Raw genomic sequence first — 27,172 nt, forward strand, 5'->3', positions numbered from 1 at the left:
GGGACCCATCCGTGCCTAGTATTTTTTTTTTTTTTGACAGAGTTATAGACAGACAGAAAGGTCTTCCTTCTGTTGGTTCACCCCCCAAATGGCCACCACGGCCGGCACTGTGCCAATCCAAAACCAGGAGCCAGGTGCTTCCCCCTGGTCTCCCATGCGGGTGCAGGGCCCAAGCACCTGGGCCATCTTCCACTGCCTTCCCGGGCCACAGCAGAGAGCTGGACTGGAAGAGGAGCAACCAGGACAGAATCCAGCCCCCGGTGCCTAGTATTGAATCCTGAGTCTGCGTCCAGTCAGCTACTTGCTGATGTGCCTGGATGCAGCAGGTGATGGCCCATGTACCTGGACTCCTGCCATGCACGTGGGAGACTTAGATGGAATTCCTGGCTCCTGCCTTCCACTTGGCCCAGCATTCAGAGTGAACCAGCAGATAGAAGCTCCCTCAGTTGCTTTGCCTTTCAAATAAATGTTAAAAAAATAAAAAAGCTGGCCTGCGCCGCGGCTCACTAGGCTGATCCTCCGCCTTGTGGCGCCAGCACACCGGGTTCTAGTCCCGGTCGGGGCACCGGATTCTGTCCCAGTTGCCCCTCTTCCAGGCCAGCTCTCTGCTGTGGCCTGGGAGTGCAGTGGAGGATGGCCCAGGTGCTTGGGCCCTGCACCCCATGGAAGACCAGGAGAAGCACCTGGCTCCTGGCTTCAGATAGGCGCGGTGCGCCGGCCGCGGCAGCCATTGGAGGGTGAACCAACGGCAAAGGAAGACCTTTCTCTCTGTCTCTCTCTCTCACTGTCCACTCTGCCTGTCAAAAAAAAAAAAAGCCCCAAGTTTCTATGAAAGTCAGTGTTGGGGGGGGGGCAGATTGGTCCTTTCAAAATTGTTTTCTTTGTAAAGTTAAATCAGAGGGTCTTCTTTACACCTGCTAACACCAGCTCCCTGGGATTTGACTATTTTTGCTCTCTCCTGATTTCTCAGAAGGTAAATAAACAACTTAGAAAAATTCTAGCATGTGTAATTTCCATTGTTAGTTTGGTCTGCTGGGCATAGGGTGGGAGCTCAGCCCAAACCAGTGGCCTCCTTTAGATGTTCTAAGCCCACGCGTGTTGGTTTTCCCGAAGTTTCCCAGCAGATGGCGCCAGAGGCTACTGCTCGGTGCCCGGCCTGGGGATGCGGGCGGTGAGCTCGGGCGGAAAAGCTGTCCCGGCTCAGGAACGCACCCTCGTCCGCAGCGAGACGCGGCAAAGGGAGCCTGGACGGAGTCTGCCGCTACCCGGGGCGGAGACCGTGGCCGTGCCTGTGTGGATTCGCGGGGTCGTTTACTCCGGAAGCGCCCAGTGTGTGCGTGGTTGGCCACAGGACCGAGCTTGACAAGAACCTGCAGAGAGACCCAGGATGAATGTCGAGGGCACCAGCCGTTCCCCCTGGGGTTAACAGCCGGAAGGGTGTTGCCCTCACAGGTGCTGACTGTGGCCGGGCCACACAGGGACCCCGAGGCCGGCCCGGCCTGACCCGAGCGGGCGACCGCGCTGTGGGTGGGGACCCCCGCCAGGGCGCCTCCCCGCAGTCGGGGTGCAAAGAGGCTGCGTGGGAGCCTCCCGGTGAGCGGAGGAGACGCGGCGCGGGAGCCAGGCTGGACCGCGCGTCCGGAGCCTGCAGCTCCGAGGACGCAGACACGCCTCGCTCCGTTGGGAAGGGCCTGGAAGGCGGGACCTGGCGGCCAGGGCGGCCTGGGATGGCGGGAACCCCAGAGGAGCTGTGGGGAGGCTTCACGGGAGAGCCGCGGTCCAGGACCGGCAGGATTCGCAGGGCTCGCTGGGTGCATCCGCCAGACTGATGCCAGAGGCGTGCAGTTCTGGGAAAGTTGCGGGAGTGGTGCTCCAAGACTGGTTGCGAGCATGGTCTGTAAAGGGAGTGCCCCTGACCCGGGCTGCACCTGCGCTGGGTGTGGGGGACTTGCTCCCGAGTAAACCACCCACCCGTGAGCCCATACTCACATGTTTTGCCCATCATCTCCCCCCCCCCCTTTGCTAGACTTTAATGGTAGCTGTAGATGCAAATATACTATCACATAAATGCAGCATTTTTATTATTATGTCGTATCTGCATTGTGTTCTGAGACCCTAAGCTATGTTAAACTCCTTGGATCTTGTTTGCTGTTCTGTGTGATGGAGACGATGACAGTACTGCTTCCTAAGTGATGTTATTCTTTACATGGCTAGCATACGGTAGACTCTCCACATTTATCCTGTGATGTTTGGAGTTGATACGAATGCAGATGAAGGGCAGAGAGGCCTGTGTGCTGGAGCAGAGAGAACCAGATGTGTAGATTTTAGGAGGTGAACTCAGAAAACTGAGGAAATGAGATGACATATGTAGGCTCCTACAGAACCCTGTTTGACTTTTTTTTTTTTTTTTTTAAGATTTATTTATTTACTTGAAAGAGTTACACAGAGAGGCAGAGAGAGAGAGTCTTCCATCTGATGATTCATTCCCCAATTGGCTGCAACAGCCAGAGCTGTGCCGAACTGAAGCCAGGAGCTCCTTCTGGGGGGCCCAAGGACTTGGGCCATGTTCTGCTGCTTTCCCAGGCCATAGCAGTGAGCTGGATCGGAAGAAGAGCAGCCGGGACTCGAATCGGCACCCATATGGGATGCCAGCACTTCAGGCCAGGGCATTAACCCGCTGCTTAAAGACAGACTTTTTTCATTTTGTTTTGTTTTTGAAAGAGTTGTCAAAGGCGCCAGGCGGGTTAACGCCCTGGCCTGAAGTGCCAGCATCCCATATGGTCGCTGGTTCTAGTCCCCGCTGCTCCTCTTCCGATCCAGCTCTCTGCTGTAGTCTGGGAAGGCAGTAGAAGATGGCCCAAGTCCTTGGGCCCCTGCACCCGCGTGGGAGACCCAGAAGAAGCTCCTGGCTCCTGGCTTTGGATTGGCGCAGCTCCGGCTGTTGTGGCTAATTGGGGAATGAACAGGTGGATGGAAGACCTCTCTCTCTCTCTCTCTGCCTCTCCTCTCTGTGTAATTCTGACTTTCAAATAAATAAATAAATCTTTTTAGAAAAAAAAAAGTTGTCAGGAAAAGAGGTTTCTTTTTTTTTTTTTTCTCCTCAGAAAACTTTATTTAAGGAATACAAACTTCATACATTTCATAATTGCAATTTTCGGAACATAGTGATTCTTTCCACTGAACATGGTGATCTTCCCATCATACCCACCCTCCTTTCTCTCCTATTACCATCCTTATTTTTTACTAAGATCTGTTTTCAATTAACTTTATACACATATGATTAACTCTATGTTAAGAGTTCAACAAATAGTATGGGGGAAAAAAACTGTTCCTTAACAGTTGAGACAAGGGCTGTCCAAAGTCATTGCTTCTCAAAGTGTCAGTTTCACTTCTGCAGATTTCCTTTTAGGTGCTCAGTTAGTTGTCAGAGATCAGGGAGAACATATGGTATTTGTCCTTTGGGGACTGGCTTATTTCACTAGGTATGATGTTTTCCAGTTTCATCCATTTTGTTGCAAATGACGATTTCATTTTTCTTTTACTGCTGTGTAGTACTGCATGGTATACATACCCCATACTTTCTTTATCCAGCCTTCAGTTGATAGGCATTTAGGTTGATTGTGAATTGAGCGGCTGTAACATGGGGTGCAGACAGCTCTTTCATGTGCTGATTTCATTTCCCTTGGGTAAATTCCCAGGAGTGGGATGGCCGGGGTCATGTGGTAGGTCTATATTCAGATTTGTGAGGTATCTCCATACTGTCTTCCATAGTGGCTTTACCAGTTTACATTCCCACTAATAGAGGATTAGGGTACTTTTTTCCCCACATCCTCACCTGCATTTGTTATTTGTTGACTTCTATATGAAAGCCATTCTAATGGGAGTGAGGTGAAACCTCATTGTGGTTTTGATTTGTATTTCCTTGATAGCTAGTGATCCCAAGCATTTTTGCTTTTCTTTAAAGATATTTTATTTATTTGAAAGGCAAAGCTACACAGAGGCAGGGCAGAGGCTGAGAGTGGGAGAGAAAGTCTTTCATCTGCTGGTTCATGGTTCACTCCCCGAATAGCCACAATGGCTGGAGCTGGGCTCATCAGATCTGAAGCCAGGAGCCAAGAGCTCCCTCTGGGTCTCCCACGCCAGTGCAGAGGCCCAAGGACTTGGCCCACCTTTCACTGCTCTCCCAGGCCATAGCAGAGAGCTGAATTGGAAGTGGAGCAGCCAGGACTTGAGCTGGTCCTCATATGGGATGTGGGCACTGCAGGCGGCAGCCTTACGCACTATGCCACAGCACCGGCCCCTGAGCGTTTTTCATGTGTCTGTTGGATTTCCTCTTTTGCAAAACGCCTGTTTAAGTCCTTTGCCCATTTCTTAACTTGTTGTTTGTTGTTGTTGAATTTATTGATCTCTTTATATATTCTGGTTATTAATCCTTTATCAGTTGCATAGTTTGAGGAAAAGAGGTTTCCTGTAGCTCTTGGCTTGGGCCCAACATCAAAGGGCTGCACCTGATTTCAGCCTTCTTGGGCGAGTCTCATGGGAGTCAGCGCATCACATGGGTGAGACAGGGCTCCTGTGTGAGTGACCTGCTCTCGCTCCCTCTTTTTATAAATTATTATTTAATGGGCACATAAAATTGTACAGATTCAGAGGGGTAGAGGGTAGACTTGTTTGCTAAGTGGAAAACTACTGGAGGAAGCGGAGCAGAGGAATTGGAATGTGGGCACCACCGTTGAGAAGGAGTGGAAGACAGGTAACCATTAGGAAGTTCATGCGTAGTCCAGGCAGGAAATGGTGATTGCTCGGAGCAGGTGATGGCAGTGGCAGTGAGGATTTGGGGCTGAAAATGAAGCCATGGGATTTGCTGCTAATGGTGCTAGAAGGTGTGAGAGAAGAAGAGGGATCAAGCTGACATGAATGTGTTTAGCCGGAATAACTGGCAAGATGGGGTAAGCGTTAAGAGAAATGGAGAAGACCGTAGCAGGGGCCTGGGGTGGGACCGTGAGTTTGCTGTCTTAACATGTTACCCTGCTGTTGCTATTGACAGTGTGTTGACACCTGAGTGGAACTGTCAGGTAGTGGTTGGGTGTGTGCATCTGGAGTTTAGGGAAGAGATTGAACTTGGAAGTACAGTTGTGAGTTATAAGCATAGAAAAACTTTTTAAAGATTTATTTATATATTTTGAATGAGTTAAAGAGAGGGAGAGACAGAGACAGATGGAGATTTTCCATCCATTTCTTCACTCTCCAGATGGCCACAACTGCTAGTGCTGGGCCAGGCCAAGGCCAGGAGCTTCATCCAGATCTCTTATATGGGTAGTAGGGGTCCAAACACTTGGGTTGTCTTCTGCTGCTTTGTTTTTTTAATTTATTTATTTGATAGGTAGAGTTATAGACAGTGAGAGAGACAGAGAGAAAAGTCTTCCTTCCTTTGGTTCAGTACCCAAATGGCCGCCATGGCTGGCACTGTGCTGATCCGAAGCCAGGAGCTGGGTGCTTCTTCCTGGTCTCCCACATGGGTGCAGGGCCCAAGCACTTGAGCCATCCTCCATTGCCTTCCTGGGCCACAGCAGAGAGCTGGACTGGAAGAGGAGCAGCCGGGACTAGAACTGGTGCCCATATGGGATGCCGGCGCCACAGGCGGAGGATTAACCAGGTGAGCCACGGCGCTGGCTTCTGCTGCTTTTTACAGGCCATTAGCAGTGGGCTGGATCAAAAGTGGAGCATACAGGGCACAAAGGCATCGCAGGAGGCAATGTTACCCATTATACCACATGGCCAGCCCAGCCTAGAAATTTTTTTTTTTAAGATTTATTTTATTTTATTTGAAAGAGTTACAGAGACAGGTAGAGACAGAGAGATCTTCCATCCACTGGTTCACTCCCCAGGTGGCCGCAACGGCTGGAACTGCACCAATCTGAAGCCAGGAGCCAGGAGCTTCTTCTGGGTCTCCCACGTGGGTGCAAGGACTTGGGCCGTCTTCTACTGCTTTCCCAGGCCATAGCAGAGAGATAGATGAGATAGAGAGATAGAACTTTGATACGAGGGGCTTAGTTCCTTTTTCTATGAGTTAGCCTTGTGGGGAGAAGGTGGAACTGGGGACACAAAACTGCATTTGTCTGCACCTACAGGTGGGTGGAGAAGCAGGGGAGAGGATAGCAGCAGCCCTGGCCTTCTCCAGAAAATGTCACCATGAACTGGGAGCTGCCACTCTCTTTGTCAAGTGGAACACCTGGGCTGGTAGGAGGAGGGGAGGTCCCGTGGACCCTCCTGAGGTCCCATGTCTCAGGAGCAGGAGGCAGGATAGGGGTAGGCTGTCACCTCATACTTCTGCCCCAAGGAAAGAAGTACTCTGGGGGGGTCAGGCAGGGCTTTCCGTGTCCCTGGGAGGGAGGCAGGACATTGGTGCCTGTGCTTGTTGGATCTGAGTGGTATTTGGAGGGCTGCCACTCCATTCTGTCTCTACATCCCAGCCCTCCCCTGCCGGTGCCATGTCTAGCTGAGAACACAGTTGCTGTGTGGGGTGAGTGAGATGAAGCCGGTGTCCAGTCCTGGGCAGGGCACACATTTGACTGATTATGTGCGCAGATGAGCCTCCCCTGCCTCTCACTCAAGGTCTGCAATGGGGGACGACAGTCACTGTGTGGATAGAGCCCCTGAGAGCTCCCAGACTCTAGTGAGGCCCATTCATCCACTCTCATCAGAGATCCTAGATCTTTTTCCTCTTCAATTTATTTATTTTAAAAGCAGAATTAACAGAGAAAGAGGGCAGAGGCAGCTTCCGTTTACTGGTTCACTCCCCAAACTGCAGCAGCAGCAGCCTCTCAAGACTGGTCAGGCCAAAGCCAGGGGCCAGAAACTCCATCCAGCTCTCCCATGTGGATAGCAGGGGACCAAGCACTTGGACCATCGTCCATACTGTTTCGTAGGCACTTTAACAGGGAGCTGAAAGAAGAGGAGCCAGAATATGAACCCAGCACTCCCACGTGCTCTTGCGGGCATCCTGAGTGGCAGCTTATCCTGCTGTGCCACATTGGCCAACACAAAAATCCCAGACCTTAAAGACTCCCTACCCCAGCCAGCTGTAAGACGGGCAGGCGTGGGAAGTGCTAAGTAGATGTGGGACCTCCGAGGGCAGCAGGTGGCGAAGCATGGGTGTTGTTGATTGAGGGCCTCACACTAGCCTCTGCCCAGACAAGAGTGTTTGGACAGAGAGTCTGAAGGACCTGCTCTTCTGGCCTCAGCCCAGCCTATGAAGGAAGCAGATTCGGCAAGTTGAGCTTCCATCAGACGGGCTCAGCCACACAAGGGCTCCTCCCTGCAGAGGGCTCCAGTCACTCCCAGCAGAAAATCCCTTTAGACCCCAAGAGCCAGTTTACTTCTCAACATATAAAATCTGTCTTCTGTGAATCTCCCAAATCATTGTTGACTTAGCAGTGAAAGTTCAAAGCAGAGAGCATTGTGAAGCCCTGTACAAAATTAGCGCCACCGACAAGCTTGGCAAACTACACACGTACTTAATCTGTCAGTCCTTATTATTTTTTTCTCCTGATATTTGTAAACTCGTATTTTGTGAGTGTAATCTATTTTATAGATTGGAAGCACACATGAAATATAGTCGTATGTGGCTTCATGATGGGGTGTTCTGAGGAATGCATTGAACTGACACCTTGACGGTAGGGAGTCCATCTTGAGAAAGCACCCCCTACTGTGAGACTCTGGTCTGAAACTATGATCTAAAAAACTCAGACAATAGCAGAGCACAGAAACTCCCTGGCATGGTCGCTCAAGCTTAAAAACAGATTGACTGTACTTGGGTTAATAGGATTGTAATTTGTCTATGTACCACATATGATTTAGACCAATACCTGGATTAATGTCAAGATTATAACTGAAATTGTTAAAATTGTAATTGTTGGGGGCCGGCACTGTGGCACAGCGGGTTAACGCCCTGGCCTGAAGCACCGGCATCCCATATGGGTGCTGGTTCAGGTCCCGGATGCTCCTCTTCTGATCCAGCTCCCTGCTATGGCCTGGGAAAGCAGTGGAGGATGGCCCAAGTCCTTGGGCCCCTGCACCCGCATGGGAGATCTGGAGGAAGCTCCTGGCTCCTGGCTTTGGATTGGCACAGCTCCGGCCATTGCAACCAATTGGGGAGTGAACCATTGGATGGAAGACCTTTCTCTCTCTCTCTCTCTCTCTCTCTCTCTCTCTCTCTCTCTCTCTCTGCCTTTCCTCTCTCTGTGTAGCTCTGACTTTCTTATAAATAAATCTTTAAAAAAAATTAAAAACTTTAAAAAGAAATTGTAATTGGTGGGACTGGCACTGTGGTGTAGCAGGTAAAGCCACTGCCTGCAGTGCCAGCATCCCATATAGGCACTGGTTTGAGTCCCAGCTGCTCCACTTCCCATCCAGCTCTCTGCTATGGCCTGGGAAGGCAGAAGAAGATGGCCCAAATTCTTGGACCCCTGTAACCCTGTGGGGGACCTGGAAGAAGCTCCTGGCTTCAGATTGGTGCAGCTCCAGCTGTTACGGCCATTTGGGGAATGAACCAGTGGATGGAAGACCTCTCTCTCTCTCTGCCTCTGTATCTCTGTAACTCTGCCTTACGAACAAATAAATAATTCTTTAAAAATATTGTAATTGGTATCGTCAAGGTTATAATTGATATTAGTTTCACGTAGGCCTTAGGTTAGCTTGACCACGGTAACCATGTATTCCCCCTGATCCTAGCAACCATGTATTGCCCCTCCTGTTTTTGTGGTTTTTGCCTTTACAAACCCTGTTGCTTTGGGCTTCAGGGTCGAGCGTTCTTTAGGGCACAAGCCCACTCTCCACCGCCGGCAATAAAGGACCATCAAATTTTATCAACGTATGGTGCTCCTCTGTTTGCCCTCACTCAGGTACAATAGTATCATGAAGTGATTTTGTCACCATGCAAATATCATAGGGTATACTGACACAAACCAAGATGGCTACCACACCATGTGGCAAAAGAATGTTATGGGATCATACTCTTTTTTTTTTAATGTCTTTTTTTTTAAGATTTATTTTATATATTTGAAAGACAGAGTTACAGAGAAGTAGAGACAGAGAGAGAGGTCTTCCATCCACTGCTTCACTCCCCAGATGTCCGCAATGGCCAGAGCTGTGCCAATCCAAAGCCAGGATCCAGGAGCTTCTTCTAGTTCTCCCACATGGGTGCAGGGGCCCAAGGACTTGGGCCATCCTCTACTGCTTTCCCAGGCCATAGCAGAGAGCTGGATGGGAAGATGAGCAGCCTGGATTAGAACTGGCACCCACATGGGATGCTGGCATTTCAGGCAAGGGCTTTAACCCACTACACCACAGTGCCAGCCCCGGAACCATCCTCCTGCATTAGATTTGTCATTCCTTAAAATCTCATTATCCATTGATGATTGCATTTGAATTTTAAAAGCATATAGGTGACATATTAGAAGTCAGTTATGAATTTCAATCCATGTAAGGAAAACATTCTCCAAGACTGGAGCTGTGGCATGGTAGGTTGAGCCTCTGCCCGCAGAGCAAATGGGCACCAGTTTGAGTCCCAGCTGCTCCGCTTCCAATTCAGCTCCCTGCTAATGGCCTGGGAGGGCAGTGGAGGATGGCCCAGGTGCATGGGCCCCTGGACCTGCATGGGGGACCCAGAAGAAGCTCACTGTCTAGCTTTGGATCAGCCCAGGTCTGGCCATTGCAACATTTCAGAGGTGAGCCAGTGGGTGGAAGAGCTCTCTCTCTCTCTCTCTCTTTCCTTCCTTCTCTGTGTCTGTAACTCTGCCTTTCAAATCAATAAACAGAAAAAGAAAATCTCCAAATAAATTGATGAGTCACAGAATTTCAGAGTTCAGAGCTTTCCAGAGAAAGTGACCATTAGACTGGGTTCTTATGAAAAACGAGGTCTACATATAGAACTACCCAGTGTTTATCAGACACATGAGTTCCTGTGATGGGGTGGGGGGGCTGCCTGTGCGAGGACCTGTGCTGCTGTATGCTGAAGGTGCGGGAAAGAGAGCAGGGTAGTGGGGGTGGAGACTGAGAAAGGGTGGGGAACCCACTGTGCAGGCCCTTCTGGAGCTTGGCAAACAGATTACCTCTTGCAAGAGCAATAGAAACTGCTCCTCCTGTTTTAAGGAACAGGATTAAAATTGCAATTTAAACAAAGAAAACACATAGGGAGTGGAATAGGGTGAGAGAGAAGGTTATAGGAGGGAGTCACTGAAGAGGCCAGGCGGTCTGAGTGGGTACAGAGGGTCACCAGGTCACTGGGCTCAGGCAGGATCTGGGTTTGCTTCCGGATGGGAATGGGGTGGAGGACTGCAAAGAGTGAGAGTCACTCTAGCCCTGGGACATAAACCTGAAAAGGAGGCATCAGGGGCTCAGAGGCCACTGCACTCTGGCTTTGCCGCCTCATGGCTCTGGGCTTTCTGCCGATGCGCTGGTGCCCTGGGGTTCTTTCCCTGCAAGGGCTCCTTGTCCCCAGCTCCTTCCTTGCTCAGAGTCAGTGGCTCAGGGAGTCCCAGCCATCATAGCTACACAGCTGTCCCTGGCTTGGATTGTTCCCACGGTCTCCCCCTGTGTGTGAGGGGAGCAGAGTCCTCCCAGTCACCACCTCTGTCTGTCTGTGCCTTCCCCCAGCGAGGGCTCTGCGGTCACAAGGACAGGCTCAGCCAGCTGTCAGGGGCAAGGAGCCGGGGTGCACTCAGCCCCACGTCTGCCTGCTCAGGGTGCAGCCGTCCGCTCTTTGCCCTGCACAGGGCACTGTTCACTAAACACAGGGTGAGACCAGAGAGGCCAAGCTCCACCGGAGACCTCAGTTTCCCCACAGCAGACAGGATTAAGGCATTCTAAGCAGATTGGGGATGAATGGATGCTGGAGAGGCAGAGATGAGATCAGCTTCTCACCACCAGGCCCACCCTGGCCTGATGGGATCTCAGGTGATTCCCTCCCTACCAGCAGCCCTCATGGACACTGGGACCCCGCCCTGCGGTGACCCTCCTTAGGGAGGGGCTTCCAGTCTGGGGCAAGGACTGAAGATGCCCGCCCTCCTGCCGTCCTATTTAAGCAGCTCACAGCTAAGCAGATAGCGTGGACCCAGACGGACTGCAGAAACACTCGGACCTGCTTGGGTCTGCTAGGATCACCGGCTGCAGGTAAGCGCGAAGGGGAGGGCCAGGGAGCAGGAGTGCGAGGTCTGAGATTTCACTTCGGGGAAACCACATCTCAGGGCAGGTTACGTATTGTGGCACGTGGGTGCTCTTTTTTTTTTTTTTTTAAGATTTCATTTATTTGAGAGGCAGCATTATAGCGAGAGGGAGAGACGGAGAGAAAGGTCTTCCTTCCACTGGTTCACTCCGCAGAAGGCTCCGAAGCCAGGAGCTTCCCATGCAGGTGCAGGGCCCAAGTACTTGGGCCACCCTCCACTGCCTTCCCAGGCCACAGCAGAGAGCTGGATGGGAAGAGGAGCAGCCAGGACAGAATCTGGTGCCCATATGGGATGCCGGCGCTGCTGGCAGATGATTAACCTACTGTGCCACAGCAATGGCTGACCCAGGTGCTCTTAAAAGGAATGCTACAGGGCCTGGCACTGTGGCGCAGCAGGTTAAAGCCCTGGCCTGAAGCGCCAGTTTCCCATAAGGGCTCTGGTTCCTCTTCCCATCCAGCTCTCTGCTATGGGCTGGAAAAGCAGTGGAAGATGGCCCAAGTTCTTGGGTCCCTGCACCCGCATGGGAGACCTGGAAGAAGCTCCTGTCTCCTGGCCTCGTATCAGTGCAGCTCTGGCGCAGCTCCCTCTTACTGTCTGTAACTCTACCTCTTATTTTTTTTTAAAGATTTATTTATTTATTTATTTGAAAGTCGAGTTACAGCGCGCCAGAGAGACTAAGAGAGAGGTCTTCCATCTGATGGTTCGCTCCCCAATTGGCCGCAACAGCCAGAGCTGGGCTGAGCCGAAGCCAGGAGCCAGGAGCTTCTTCCCAGTCTCCCACATGGGTGCAGGGGCCCAAGGTCTTGGGCCACCTTCCACTGCTTTCCCAGGCCACAGCAGAAAGCTGGATCACAAGAGGAGCAGCTGGTTTTGAACCGGCCCCGATATGGGATGCTGGCGCTTCAGGCCAGGGCATTCAACCGCTGCACCACAGCGCTACCGCACCCTCCCCCCTTTAAAGATTTTATTTATTTGAGATGTAGAGTTACCAACAGTGAGAGGGAGAGACAAAGAGACAGGTCTTCCTTCCGCTGGTTCACTCCCCAAACGACTGAAGCCAGGAGCCAAGAGCTTCTCGGTCTCCCACGTGGGTGCAGGGGCCCAAGCACTCGGGCCATCTTCTACTGCTTTCCCAGGCCATAGCAGAGAGCTGGATGGGAAGAGAGCAGCCGGGACTAGAACGGGTGTCCATATGGGATGCTGGCACCGCAGGCAGAAGATTAAACTACTGTGCTGCAGCGCCGGCCCGACCCAGGTGTTCTTAAATGGAATTGCTACAGCTCTCTGCTGTGGCCTGGAAACCAGGGGAAGCTGACCCAAGTGCTTTGCTTGGGCCCCTGCACCCGCTTGGGAGACTTGGAAGAATCACCTGGCTCCTAGCTTCGGATTGGTGCAGTTTTGGCCATTGCAGCCATGTGGGGAGTGAACCAGCAGATGGAAGACCTCTTTCCCTCTCCCTGTCTCTCCCTCTCATTGTCTAACACTACCTCTCAAATAAAAAAAAAAATAAAAATAAAAAGGAATTGCTACAAAAATCCAGCTCCCCACTGTGTCCTAATGGGAGAGTGGGGAGCAGCCTCTGGGTCTGCCCAGCTGACGGAGGGGCTGGCCTGAGGCCGAGTGTGCCCAGGGGGTACAGTGAGGGAGGGCTGGAGGCTCAGTGGCAAAGGGAGAGTGAGCCCATGGGGCCTGGTTTAGACTCAGGCAACCCTCATCCAACCTGTGGGCGTTAAGACATGGGGGCTTAAGTAGGATGCCCGAGTCACTCACATCTTTCTGTTTGTTTAAGATTTCTTTCTTTGTTAGAAAGGCAGAGTTTCAGGGCGGGTTGGGGGGGGTGTACGGGAGGGAAAGAGATCTTCCCTCTGCTGGTTCACCCCCCAAATGTCTGCAACTGCCTGGGTAGGGCCAGGCCTCACCCTGGGAACAGCTGTCCTGTGAGACAGCGTCATGATGGGATTTCTGTGTGCAGACGGGATTACAGGAGGCCCTAGGAGTGCTGATGGGGTTGGAGGTCAGGGCTGGTGCAGGCACAGTGAAGGGCAAGGCAGAAGCCTTGGGGGAGGGTGGTAGTGGTGAGAACAAAGGCGTGTGCCCTGAGCTTGAGTCCCAAGGGGGGAGCACCACTGCGCACTTCTGTGGACCAGGCCTGCTGCCGGGAACAGCCTGGCTCTCAGGACATCCTCTCTGAGCAGTCCCAGGTCCCACGTGTGCAATGGAGGAGCCAGGGGCTCAGTTCTCCCTACCCCAGGCTTCCTGCCCCTGCCCTGCCCTTGTGAGCTCTGAGATCTTGGCCAATCAGAGCAGAACACTTTCTCCGGTTCTCCACTCTGCTTCTGGAGTATTTAAAATAATCTATCTGTTCTATTTTCCTAATTGTCCGTCTTTGTTTCTATTATTTGCATTTTCATGGTCTCTCTTTTTTTAATGATTTATTTATTTGAAAGAGTTACACAGAGAGAGGAGAGGCAGAGATCTTCCATCCGCTGGTTCACTCCCCAGATGGCTGCAATGGGCAGAGCTGTGCCGATCAGGAGCCAGGAGCTTCCTCCAGGTCTTCCCACGTAGGTGCAGGGCCTCAAGGACTTGGGCCATCCTCCACTGCTTTCCGAAGCCAGAGCAGAGAGCTGGATCAGAAGTGGAGCAGCAGGGACTCGAATCGGCGCCTGTATTGGTCACGGCACTGGAGGCAGTAGACTTACCTGCTAAGCCACAGCCCCGGCCCCTGCAGGGTCTCTGTGTGACACCTCCAGGGCCCATGCTCTTTACTTTTTTTTTTATTTGACAGAGTTAGACAGTGAGAGAGAGACAAAAAGAAAGGTCTTCCTTCCATTGGTTCACCCCCCAGATGGCTACTATTGCTGGAGCTACACCGATGCGAAGCCAGGAGCTAGGTGCTTCCCCCTGGTCTCCCATGGGAGTGCAGGGGCCCAAACACTTGGGCCATCCTCCACTGCCCTCCCGGGCCACAGCAGAGAGCTGGACTGGAAGAGGAGCAACCAGGACTAGAACCCCGTACCCATATGGGATGCTGGTGCTGCAGGGGGAGGATTAACCAAGTGAGCCAGGTGCTGGCCCCACATTTACATTTTTTACACTTTCAGTTGGCAATCACAGCCTGGAGCTACCCACCCAGACTCGGGGAAACTCAGGTTTCCCCCAGGTCTGAAGTGACTGAATCAACAGACTCCTGAAGCACTGTTGTGATCCTCCATTCATTCTGCCTTCAATTGCATGGTGGTTTTTTGATCTTATTTCCAACCTGGGGGTTACCAGGACGCATTTCCTGCAGGTGTCCTGAATTCCAAGTGTGGTTTCCTCAGCTCTGAAAGTCTGCTGAATCTATGCAACCTCACAGCTTCCATCAGAATCGGAAACTGCTTCCAGGAGAAGGCTCCCGTCTTGCTGAGCAGGCCCTCATCCCCGCCAGTCCTTTACTACCTGGTAGCAGCTGCAAGGACGAGGCATTCCTGTATTCTAGCCTGTCTCCTACTGAAGTCCCGACCTCCAGTTTCATTCCATGCACCTTGTGTGGGATCAGTTTCCCTACTCTGCAATGTCTTCATTTACCAGATCTCCCTAGAGTTGGGTGGCCATATTAGACATTTACCCCAGCGCTGGCCTCACCATCCTTGTTTTTAACATCAAGGTCATAATCATAATATCCTCATCAGACATGATTGTTATCATGAGAGTTTTTTCCCATTTTTTTTTTTAGCAATGTGTGTTTAGATCAGGAAAAATCTAGATTTAACATTTGTGAAATACACACATGGTCTTCATTGCTTTATATAAATATTGTCCTTTTTCCTCCTTGTTTTTTTATGTTGAAGAAACCTGTGCAGTTGGCCTGTCTCAACGTCTGGAACTCCCTCCGTGATCGTGGCTCTTTCATAAGAAAGAAGACTAAACCACCAAGCTTGAATCTGAGGGCAGGTGGATCTGGTGCTGGGGACCAGTGATTTCTGGGTCGCACCTCCTGATAGCTGAAGGGACAGGTGCGGACACAGGTGTGTGGGGCCGTAGTTTCCTGCCCTTCAGGAGAGAGTGCTGGAATCACAAGATTCCCACTGTCCCTGGAATTTCTAGAGAGCCAGACTGACCAAAGAGAGCCTTGGCAGAATCCATCTGTCCTCACATAATGGCCTCTGCAGCTTCGCTGTCTGAGCTCCAGGCACAGGCCAGCTGCCCCATATGCCTGGACTTCATGAGTGACCCAGTGACCACCGAGTGTGGCCATAACTTCTGCTGTTCCTGCATCCAGCAGTGCTGGAAAGATTTAGATGCTATCTTCCCCTGTCCCGTCTGCCAGTACCACTGCCCTGAGCGAAACCTCAAGAGTAATACCCAGTTATGCCAAATGATAGACATTGTGACGCAGCTTCCCGCCACAGGGAGCGAGAGGAAGCCCCTGTGTGAGACGCACGGCCAGGTCCTGGACTTGTTCTGTGAGCAGGACCTGGAGCTGCTGTGTCCCCAGTGCAGGGTCTCCAGGGCCCACGAGGATCACCACCTGGTGCCCCTTGAGGAAGCTGCAGCTCATCACAAGAGGATCCTGGAAACAGACATTGAGTGGCTGCGAGAGCAAGTTAAGGATGCTGAAATGGACCGTGAAATGCAAGCTCGGGAATGTGATGAACTGAAGAACCGGCTGAATAACTGGAGGCAGGAGGCAAAGTCTAAATTTGAGAATCTTCACTACTACCTGAGAAGGGAGCGAGAGGAAGCGTACACCAGGCTGGTCTGCAAAGAACAGGGTGTTAAAGACAAGCTAATTGAAAACAAAAGTCAGATTTCAGACCACATAGCCGCAGTGGAAGATCTGTTGAGTGAAATAGCAGAGAAGTGCCTGCAAACAGACGTGGATTTACTGAGAGGGCTTTGGAGTATTAATCACAGGTACGAAGGTCTAAAAGCTCCAGAGATCTTCTCCTTTGAGTTAAAGGAGAGGTGTTGCGTCCTGCCGCGGAGCTTTGGTTTGCAGAAAATGATGAGCACACTTCAGGTGAACTTGACCCTGGATCCTGAAACCGCCCACCCAGATCTAGTTGTCTCCGAAGATGGAAAAATTGTGCTGATGGAAGAAACGAGCCCATCTCATCTCCCCGATCAGTATTTCGCTGTCCGGAGTTGTGAGAAATTCGCTAGTGGGAGGAAGTTTTGGCAGGTACACTCGAGAGGCAGAGGGCTGTGGTCGCTGGGTGTGTGTCAGGAATCGTTCCCCACCGATGCCGACACAGCACCGTGCCCAGACTTCGGCTGCTGGCAAACCGAGCAGTTCATGAGCCGGGTGGAATTTGAAGACAGCTGGATTGGCGTCTTTCTGGACTATGAACTGGGAGAAATATCATTCTATAATTTAAGTAACAATTCCCGCTTGCATACTTACACTGCTACGTTTACGGAAAAGGTCCAGGCTTACTTCTCAGTTCAATCTCAATCACTTGTTACCATCAGGATCATTGAGGAGAGTTGACGAATCATCTAATACAAGATCATTTCATATGTGGCCATGCTTATCTCTCTGTGCTCCTGGAAGTTCCTTGGAATAAAGATTCTGATTCCACTTTGATGTTTGACTGTTGAACTCTTAGCATTCATGTTCCTGCTCTTTCTGCCCCACTGCTGGGAAAGCTGATGAGAAAGTCCAGGTGCTCCCCCTGTCAGTACAAGTGCGAAGATCAAAACAAGAAGCCCCTGGTCAGGCAAGGAACCCTTGTCCCAGCCCTAACTGTAGTCACTCCCATAGAGTCGCCTTTGCCTGCTCTCTTAGTCCCTTGTGGTCCCGCTCAGTAACCACACTGTGTACCCAAGGTTATGTGCAGAAGAAACCATGTCACCTCTTGGTATATGTGTGGCATCCTCAGTCTCAGCTTGTTTTTCTCTAAAGTATATTTTCTATTAATTTTTTTTAAGATTTTATTTATTTGAGAGGTAGAGTTACAGTGAGAGAGAGAGAGAGGTCTTCCATCTACTGGAATGGCTGCAATGGCTGGAATGGGCCGATTCAGAGCCAGGAGTCAAGAGGTTCTTCCAAGTTTCCCGAGCAGGGCAGGAGCCAAGCACTAGGGCCATCCTCCACTGCTTTCCCAGGCCACAGCAGAGAGCTGGATCGGAAGTGGAGCAGCCGGGACTAGAACCAGCGCCCATATGGGATGCCGGCGCTGCAGGTAAAGGATTAACCCACTGCACTGCAGCATCAGGCCCTCTAAATTATATTTTCTTCTCCTTCCTTCTCTTCTTCCTCCTTCCTCTTTTTTTTGCCCCTCTTTTTTCTTTTATTTTCTCTTTTGAACAGATCGAGGGCCTGCTCATCAAACAGACAGCAGGATAGCAACTGCCACCCTATGACATCAGTGCAAATCCACAAAGTGCCTTAAGAGATTATCCCTTCTGAAGGAAGTTCTTGAACTTTGTGATATGGGTTCATTTTTTGTTGAGGTAGAAAGGGATGTTGAACCAACGGATGGAAGATCTCCCCCTCTCTAACTCTGACTTTCAAATAAATGAATACGTCATAAAATAATTTCCTGGTTCTCAGGATACAGGGAGAAACACACTAGTCGGCCGGCGCCGCGGCTTACTTGGCTAGTCCTCCGCCTGCGGTACAGGCATCCGATGTGGGTGCCGGCTTCTAGTCCCAGTCGGGGCGCCACATTCTCTCCCGGCTGCCCCTCTACCAGGCCAGCTCTCTGCTGTGGCCCAGGAGCGCAGTGGAGGATGGCCCAAGTGCTTGGGCCCTGCACCCCATAGGAGACCAGGAGAAGCACTTGGCTCCTGGCTTCGGATCAGCGCGATGCGCCTGTCGCAGCGGCCATTGGAGGGTGAGCCAACGGAGAAAGGAAGACCTTTCTCTCTCTCACTGTCCACTCTGCTTGTCAAAGAAAAAGAAAAGAAAAACCACACACTAGGCACCCTTGGCACTGGGAAGTATTTATTCTAGTCAGGCTCAGCTCAGGGCTTTTAAACTATAAAGTAACAGTTGCTACAGGGGAGAACCTAAGGCGGACATGGACATGGGGTAAGAAACTTACAAAAATGAGCAGGGTTAAGGGAACATCCCAGAAGTATACTGGGGAGCTGCAACACACAGGAAAACTGTATAAAAAAGGAAGAGAGAGAGACAAAGCAATTGAAACCTGGAGGAAAAAAAAAACAGTGACAGAGATCCATAATTTCACTGGATTTGTATGCAAAATTTATTAAAAGAATGTATACAACAATAAAAAAGATAGAAGTGTCATGGGGGTGACCCTGGGCAGGCTTCGTTGAGGTTCTTGTCTCCATGTGGACAGAATTCAAAGAGAGACTTAGGAGGCTGGTTCTATGGCACAGTGTGTTAAAGCCCCAGCCTTTGATGTCAGCATTCCATGTGGGTGCTGGTTCAAGTCCCCGCTGCTCCACTTCCGATCCAACTCTGCTATTGCCTGGGAAAGCAGTGGAAGACTTGGGCCCCTGCACCTGGATGAGAGACCTGGAAGAAGTTCCTGGCCCCTAGCTTTGGATCGGCACAGCTCCGGCCGTTGCGGCCATTTGGGGAGTGAACCAGCGGATGGAAGACCTCTCTCTTTCTACCTCTCTCTGTAACTCTGTCTTTCAAACAAATAAAATACATCTTAAAAAAAGAGAAGAGACTTACATAAAAGAAGCAAGATTTATTTAAAGGCAAAGACAAAAAGTACACACTTAGGAAGAAGTGCAGGTAACCCTGGTAAGAGCTGCAATCATCAAGGTTTCGGGTAGTCTACATTATTGGGATGCATGGGGGTGGAGTCTGGGGCATCGTTTAATTGAATAGTCAATGAGCGAGGGGTTTGGGGTCAGAGCCTAAGTACCACCCATTTCCTTTGCCCCTTTTTTTGAAAACAGACGTGTCATGGTAAAAGGTGAATGATTGGAGAGGGTGGGCCAGCCATAATTTATAATGACATTGTAATGGCAGCCACAGGCGCCCCATCCGCAGCCGTGCTGAATAATTCTAGGTGGCGTGGGTTCTCAGGCTGGAAGCCCTGAGCTGCATGGAGGGGGTGGATTTTGGTGGTACCTGCGTGGCTGCTGTGCCTCTTGCAATCCTCAGCCCCTTTTGCTAGCTACCTCCCTACCCCCAGCAAAGGGCGTGACTTTTACCTTTCTATCATCTCGGTACTGATTTAGCCCCATAATCATGTGAGCAGATTTCTTGAAAGAAATCTCTTAAAATTTACCATAAAAGGAATCCAGAAGCATATGACTGCACTGGTGAATTATACAAAACATCAGAAACCAAGTAGCTAGGACTCGAACTGGCACTCTGACGTGGAATGCCAGCATCCCAAGCTGCAGCTTAACCAGCTGCCCTGACGTAATTAAAAAGTAAGAATAATTAGATAGCACAAGGATGACATACTTCCTCAGCACGGTCATTGCTGGACTCCTGTTATTTATAGAATATGCGAATAGATGCTCATTCTCATCCAAGGTTCACAGAGAACCACGATTTCCTGCATTTCACTGTTTTGATATTAGCTAGACTCCAAACAGGAAGCACAGGGAAGCTGGCAACTTAAGGAGTTTAATAAGGCACTATTTGCTAAGGATAGGTGGACATTAGAGAAACTCACCAAGGGGTTAAGAGTCCCTCTGAGGCCTGGGTCTCATAAGCGGCATTTTTTAGCACTTCCTCTTACTGTGTTATCAGTGATTAATAGCACACTACAGTGGTGTTTAGGTGTAGGGGTGACAGCTCACGCCATGAGCATGCGTGCCTGGCCGCCCTGTCACAGAGCATGGTCTCTGCAGATATACTCAAAAGCTCATTTTTGTTCAAGAGAGAGAAAAATTGGTTTTGCATATGAAGGTACTTCAAAAACTCGATAGGAAATAAACCATAAGCTTTCTTGAATGCCAAAAAATGTTGAAACCCATGCCTAGTGGTTTTTTTTGTTTGTTTGTTTGTTTTCTGACAGGCAGAGCGGACAGTGAGAGAGAGAGACAGAGAGAAAGGTCTTTCTTTGCCTTTGGTTCACCCTCCAATGGCCGCTGTGGCCAGTGTGCTGTGGCCGGCGCACCGTGCTGATCCGATGGCAGCAGCCAGGTGCTTCTCCTGGTCTCCCATGGGGTGCAGGGCCCAAGCACCTGGGCCATCGTCCACTGTACTCCCGGGCCACAGCAGAGAGCTGTCCTGGAAGAGGAGCAACCGGGACAGAATCCGGCGCCCCGACTAGAACCCAGGGTGCCGGCGCCACAAAGTGGAGGATTAGCCTATTGAGCCACGGCGCCAGCCAAACCCATGCCTAGTTTTTTTTTTTAATATGATTTTACCCATGTGTTTTTGAAGATCCTTTGCGTGTATGAATTTCAACTTTTTTCTTCCTACCAAAATGAACATGTTTTAGTGCTATTTTCCACAAACTTTAACTAGCATTAATTTGCTTGAGAGGCAGAGAGACAGAAAAAGAGCAAAGAGAGAGACCCTCTGGTCTACTCCCCAAATTCCTGCAATGGCTGGAGCGTGGCTAGAACAGAAACTGAGAGCTGGGAATGCAATCTGGGTCTCCCACGTGGGTGGCAAGAATCCAATGACTTGAGTCATCATCTCTGTCTCTCAGGGTCTGCATGTATCTCAGGGCCATAATGTGTAATAGGGCAGGAAGCTGGAGTCAGGAGCCACAGGTGGGAGACAGTGTACTGCAATGTGGGATGTGTGGGTATTAAGTGCCAGGCTATATGCCCACCTCCCATGAACTTTTTGATGCACCTTTGTATTTATTTTATCCACCAATTTGATTTTTTTTTATTTGACAGGTAGAGTTATAGACAGAGAGAGACAGAAAAGGTTTTCCTTCTGTTGGTTCACTCCCCAATGGTCGCCATGGCTAGCACTGCGTCGATCCAAAGCCAGGAACCAGGTGCTTCTTCCTGGTTTCCCATGTGGGTGCAGGGGCCCAAGCACTTGCGCCATCCTCCACTGCCCTCCTGGGCCACAACAGAGAGCTGGACTGGAAGAAGAGAAACCGGGACTAGAACCCGGTGCCTATATGGGATGCCGGCGCCTCAGGCAGAGAATTAACCAAGTGAGCCATGGCGCTGGCCCCCACCAATTTGATTTTAAAAGAACTAGAAATTCAAGATTCTCTTATATCTTTTACAAAAGTGTAACTTTCAAAATACCTTTAAAAATGTTCCAAAAATTTCCAGACCTCTTTAGAAATCCCAACGTCTTTACCTGCAGGTTGACTTCCCCAATGGGGGGCAATGAGGTTGGGCCTCAGCCTCCACTGAGTGGCACCACCAAGGAGATTTCCTGAGCATAACGTATTTTTTTGTTTTGTGAAACACTGCACACAGTTTATTATATACAATAGGTTACATACAAAAGTAAATCCATGTACTCGTTGAAAGAGTCATTTAATTTAGATGGCAAGATATTATAGGAAAAAAAATCCAGATGGATACAAAACATATTACTGACACTGTTTATCTTGGGGAGGTATCTGATGAGAGTAGAAGAGAAATGTGTGACAAAACCCATTCATGCTTCTTTACCTCCCACATTGCCATATCCTAGGAAATTATCATTGTTTGCCTTCCTAATTTTTTTTCTTGTTTTTCTTTGAGAACAAGTTTCACTATTGACTCTCATACAACTCTTTGAGGACAGAGGTCCTGCATGGGAAGTTAGTGCACAGTGACTCCTGTTGTTAATTTAACAATTAACACTCTTATGAATGACCTCATGATCACCAGAGGCTCTTGACAAGAGCTGCCATGGCTATGGAAGCCTTTTGAATCCACAAACTCCGTTAGTGTTTAGACAGGGCCATAAGCAAAGTGGAAGTTCTTTCCTCAACTTCTTTGATGACTACTTCTTTCTGCTGGGGTCTCGTCCAGAGATCCTTCATGTAGGGATACTTTTTGCCACAGTGTCTTGGCTTTCCATGCCTGAAATGCTCTCATAGGAATGCCATTAAGGGCTGATTCTGAGGTCAGAGTGATGTTTAAAGCAATTGTCATTCAATGAGTCTGCTGTATGGACTGCTTCCCATGTTGGAACATTCACTCCTTTTTAATTTTATCTGCTATTATTTTACCAAAACTTAATCCTATTTATATGAACACTTAACACCTGATGCTATCCATATGATCACTTTGATACTTATAATGGTGGGTATGGCCAGGGAGCTCTGTTCATTGCTCCAGGGTGAAGGGAGTGTCCAAGGTGACACCCAGGTTGGGCATAGTAAATCTCTCTCTTTTTTTAAAGATTTATTTTTATTAATTTGAAAGTTAGAGTTACACAGAGAGAGAAGGAAAGGCAGAGAGAGAGAAAGAGACAGAGAGAGAGAGAGAGAGACAAACAGACAGACAGACAGAGGTCTTCTATCTGCTGGTTCACTCCCCAAGTGGCTGCAATGGCTGGAGCTGTGCTGATCTGAAGCCAGGAGCCAGGAGCTTCCTAAAGGTCTCCCACGTGGGTGCAGGGGCCCAAGGACTTGGGCCATCCTCTACTGCTTTCCCAGGCCATAGCAGAGAGCTGGATTGGAAGTGGAGCAGCCAGGATTCAAATTGGCGCCCACTGGGATGCCGGCACTGCAGGTGGTAGCTTTACCCACTACACCACAGTGCAGGACCCCCCTCTTTCTTTTTTATCAGAGGGGAGGTTTGTTCTGCTCTGTTGGCAGTCTCAGCTCACCTCCTCTCCTCAAGGGAGACCAGTGCCTGGGCACTAGCCCCAGTGGGTATAATATTCATCCACACTGCCACAAGAACCACACAAAGGATCTGTGCAGTCCTTATGTGAGCAGATTCCGCAGCAATTACCGTTACCAGGGAATCAGCCTTCCTGCTTTTTGTAACACACATTCGTGAAGATATTTTAAAATAGTGACGGACAAGACTTGTCTAAAATCAGGGAATTTGAAGATGGTTGTATCACAGCATGACGAGGAGCCAGATAATGGGAGACACATTTTATAATCACTGCTTTTTTGTTAATGTAGGTGACATGGCAATCTGATGAATATCGTGAAGTTCTTAAATTAGAAGTAAAGTTTTGGGTGTAGGTCGTCGCTACACTCATTCGGTATTCTGGAGATTTTGACTTCTTAACTTCTACTTGCTTATTGTGGAACAATGAATTATATGTATAGAGCAGCAATTACATGCCAGTCGCAAGAATAAGATAGGTGTTTAATCTTTTTTATTTGACAGGTAGAGTTGTAGACAGAGAGAGAGAAAGAGAGACAGAGAGAAAGGTCTTCCTTCCAGTGGTTCACTCCCCAAATGGCCGCTATGGCTGGCGCTGCGCCAATACGAAGCCAGGAGCCAGGTGCTTCTTCCTGGTTTCCCATGCGGGTACAGGGCCCAAGCACTTGGACCATCCTCCACTGCACTCCTGGGCCACAGCAGAGAGCTGGACTGAAAGAGGAGCAATCGGGACTAGAACCTGGCACCCATATGGGATGCCAGCGCACAGAGGATTAACCAAGTGAGCCATGGCGCTGGCCCTATTCATTTTTTAACCATCTGAAGTATAGACAAACAACAACTCTGTGAGTTTTATTATCTCTAATTTACAGAAGCATAAATTAAACCTTAGAGAAATTAAATAACTTTTTCAAGGACAACTAGGTAAGTAGCAAGTGTTGAGACACAAATACCAAAACTTACATTGATGGCAATGTTTCTCTTTAAATTTACATTCCTTTCCACTATCAAAAATAGACTGAAGGGGCCAGCACCGTGGCTCACTTGGTTAATCCTCCGCCTGCAGTGCCGGCATCCCATATGGGCACCGGGTTCTAGTCCCGGGTGCTCCTCTTCCAGGCCAGCTCTCTGCTGTGGCCCGGGAGTGCAGTGGAGGATGACCCAAGTGCTTGGGCCCCTGCACCCCATGGGAGACCAGGAGAAGTACCTGGCTCCCAGCTTCAGATGGACGTAGCTCTGGCCATGGTGGCCATTTGGGGGAGTGAACCAACAGAAGGAAGTGCTCTCTCTCTCTCTCTCTCTCACTGTCTGTAACCCTACCTGTCAAATAAATAAACAATCTTTAAAAAAAATAGACTGAAGTAAATTCTTCACATAAGTCACAGTTCTTTCCCTTTTAGATTATCTGTATGGGTAAATTACCATCTGTGGGGTTCCAAGGTTAAAGGCATAACAACACAATTCTGGAAGTTCTCAAGGCGTAGATGGATACCAGATACTCTGGGCGCGTGGTGAAGGAGCACATGGCTCTGGAACCTGGATATGTAGCTTCACAGCTCTCAGGTTCAGTCTCCATGCTTGCCTACTGAGATTAACAACTGCTGCCTCCAGGGTTGTTATGATAGCTCTTCTAGTGTTTGGATACCGCATTAATCCCAGGCAGTGTGTAAAAGATCACTAACAAGGCTAGACAAGACATTACTGAGAGAGGATTCATTACTCCTCCCTGCGTTCTCTGAAGACATCTCAACTCCTGAGGTTGACAACCATCTGCAAAACAGACTGAGAAAGGACAGCAAAAGAGGAACTAGAGCTATTCAGTTTGGATCTTGATCATGAATGATTACTAAGAACATTTTTGAGCAAGAGAAAATTAAAGTGTGAAGAAAATGAAGCATTTTTTTCTAACAAATCAGTGTGGAGAAGATGCAATCAAAAGAAACAATCTGTCCAAATTCCACTGGGTAATTCCATCTGAATCACGCCTCATACATCAAAAAAGGAAATGAGCAACCTTACAAGGATTTAGTGGTAACGATGAGGAGGAGCCTGGGTCAAGAGGGAATCTGAGCTTAGCTCGTTTTGTTTTCCCCAATTATGTGAGCACCAAAAGGATAAAACAAAACAAAGCAAAAAGCCTTGCCTGTATGTCAAATATTTAAAATGGCTTCTCTTCCGACGAGGTGATGATGTTGCAGGAGGGCTGGGGTTGGTGTTCTATCAGTGGTGGCATGAGGAGTTTTCGGCTCCAGTCACTTGGGTCTGTGCCTTGTCCCCAGAGAGGGGCAGATGCTATAGCTGGTTGGATTCTTTAGGAACAGCACAGCTCTCGTGTTACAGCTGTTTTGTGTTGAAACTCTCCATGTTGCAGCCCTCTGGGTTCTAGTCTCTGTATCACAGCTCTCTCCTCTCTGCCAGGTTTCTTGAGTGTTGCAGTCTTCTGGGTTACAGCTTTTCTTCCCTGCTGGGTTTTTTGTCTCACAACCATGATGAATGAGGCACATGGGGGCGAGGCAGAAAGGAGCAAAGTGAATGGCATTTATTGAAGAAGGCAGAGAAAGCCTCGTGGCAGCCAGGAGGGCTGCCCTGAAGGCACTGTCCAGCAGGCCTGCCTGGTTCAGGATTTTATGTTTTTGTAAAGCAGGAAGTTCTCCCTGATTGGCTGAGGTGTATGCTAATGAGGCATGACTCAATTAGACAACTGACATTGGAGTAAGTTTTGCACAGAAGTGTGGGAATTGCTCAGACAGGTCCATTTCACAGGGTCAACAACATCTGAAGATTACATAGCCTATGTGTCTCCTATCTCCCTCTCCCTCAGGGCTCCTGGAGGGTTATGTCATGTGTTCTCTCTCTGTCTCTCTCTCTCTCTCTTTTTTTTTCTGCTATAATTTTTCTTTCCTTTCCAGGGGCTCCTGGTGTCCCTGTCAATGGCTTTTGATATGTCAGTGTGGCTAGGCTAAACTGTAAGGATGGAAAGAAGGGTGACAATCGTTTTGTAGCATGTAGTATATAAGCTGAAGTACAAGTTTTGTTTTGCTCAAACACTAATCTAGGTACTAATGTGAAAGGGTTTATCAGATGTCATTAAAAGTGCTTGATCACTGGGGCCAACAGTTGTAGTGTAGCAGGTAAAGCCCTGGGCTGTGACACTGATATCCATTATGGGCACCGGATTGTGTCCTGGCTGCTGCACTTCCAAACCAGCTACCTGATAATGGCCTGGGAAAAGCAGTGGAAGATGGCCCAAATATTTAAGTCCCTGCCATCCATATGGAAGTCCCAGATGAAGCTCCTGGCTCTTGCATGGCCCAGTCTTGGACGTTGTGACCATCTAGAGAGTGAACCAGTGAATAGAAGCTCACTTGGTCTCTATTAAATAAATAAATAAATATTTTAAAAATTTCTCTGAACAAACTTTGGAGACAGTTCACTTGGTGCATGTAATCTAATAACGTGAGTCATTAAAAGGGACTGAACTCCTCCTGGCAAGAGACTCCAGCCAATAGTTGTCCAGTTTTCCCTCTTCTCTCAATGTTCCCTTCCTGTTTGTAGACAGCAACTTCTGCCTTAACCTTATTGTTCCAGGTTGCACATAATCTTTCTGTTCTGCTTTATTGACTTTGAAAATGGTTAGCCAGCCCTGACAATCCCATGAGCAAATTCCTTGTAATAAATCTATTTCCTCACCCTATTGGTTTTGCTTCTCTAATGGAACTATGACTGAGACTCCATGGATATCATCCACTCTAATACCTTCAACTACCTTCTTGCTGTTCTCTCTTCCCCTTCCCATTTTTATTTGAAAGGTAGAGACAGAAAGACTAGATCTTCCATCCATGGGTCCACTCCCCAAATACCTACAACAGCCAAGGGTGGGCCAGGCTGAAGTAATGAGTCTGGAACTGAATCCAAGCGTCTCACTTGGGTGTCAGGGATCCAAGTATTCCAATCATCACCTGATGCCTCCCATGTGCACACCAGCAGGAAGCTGGATCAGAAGTGGAGCACCTGGTTCAAGTCCCAGCTCCTCCAATATGGGATGCACATGTGGCAAGCAACATCTTAATCACTATGCTAAATGCCCTCTCCAAGTATTTATTTTGTCAGAAAGATACATCTAAAAATGATTACATTCAAGAGTTTATTTGAGTGAATCAGAGCACTTAAATAAAAACAAGAAACATATTTCAATTGTATATGCTCAGATGTGTCTATTAATGTTATTTTTGAATGTAGAATTAGTGTAAATTGTCTTATAT

The 27,172-nt window shown here is 49.2% G+C and overlaps 1 protein-coding gene across 3 annotated transcripts in view; it reads left to right on the forward strand.

The window, feature by feature from the left end:
* The window catches only part of LOC100351039 (tripartite motif-containing protein 60), a 45,154-nt gene extending 21,634 nt beyond the window's left edge, over positions 1-23,520 (forward strand). For 2 of the 3 annotated variants that reach the window (XM_070047271.1, XM_070047272.1), the window contains exon 3: positions 15,059-23,520. In XM_070047271.1, the coding sequence (XP_069903372.1) occupies positions 15,367-16,701 (1,335 nt within the window). In that variant the 5' untranslated portion in view covers positions 15,059-15,366 and the 3' untranslated portion in view covers positions 16,702-23,520. Of the gene's footprint in view, positions 1-13,076; positions 13,790-15,058 lie in introns of those variants that run through there. The other variant, XM_051831708.2, reaches the window with a different exon arrangement.
* Positions 23,521-27,172: the final 3,652 nt, after the last annotated feature.

Source organism: Oryctolagus cuniculus, chromosome 8, assembly GCF_964237555.1.
Source record: "Oryctolagus cuniculus chromosome 8, mOryCun1.1, whole genome shotgun sequence".
Taxonomy (NCBI): Eukaryota; Metazoa; Chordata; class Mammalia; order Lagomorpha; family Leporidae; genus Oryctolagus; species Oryctolagus cuniculus.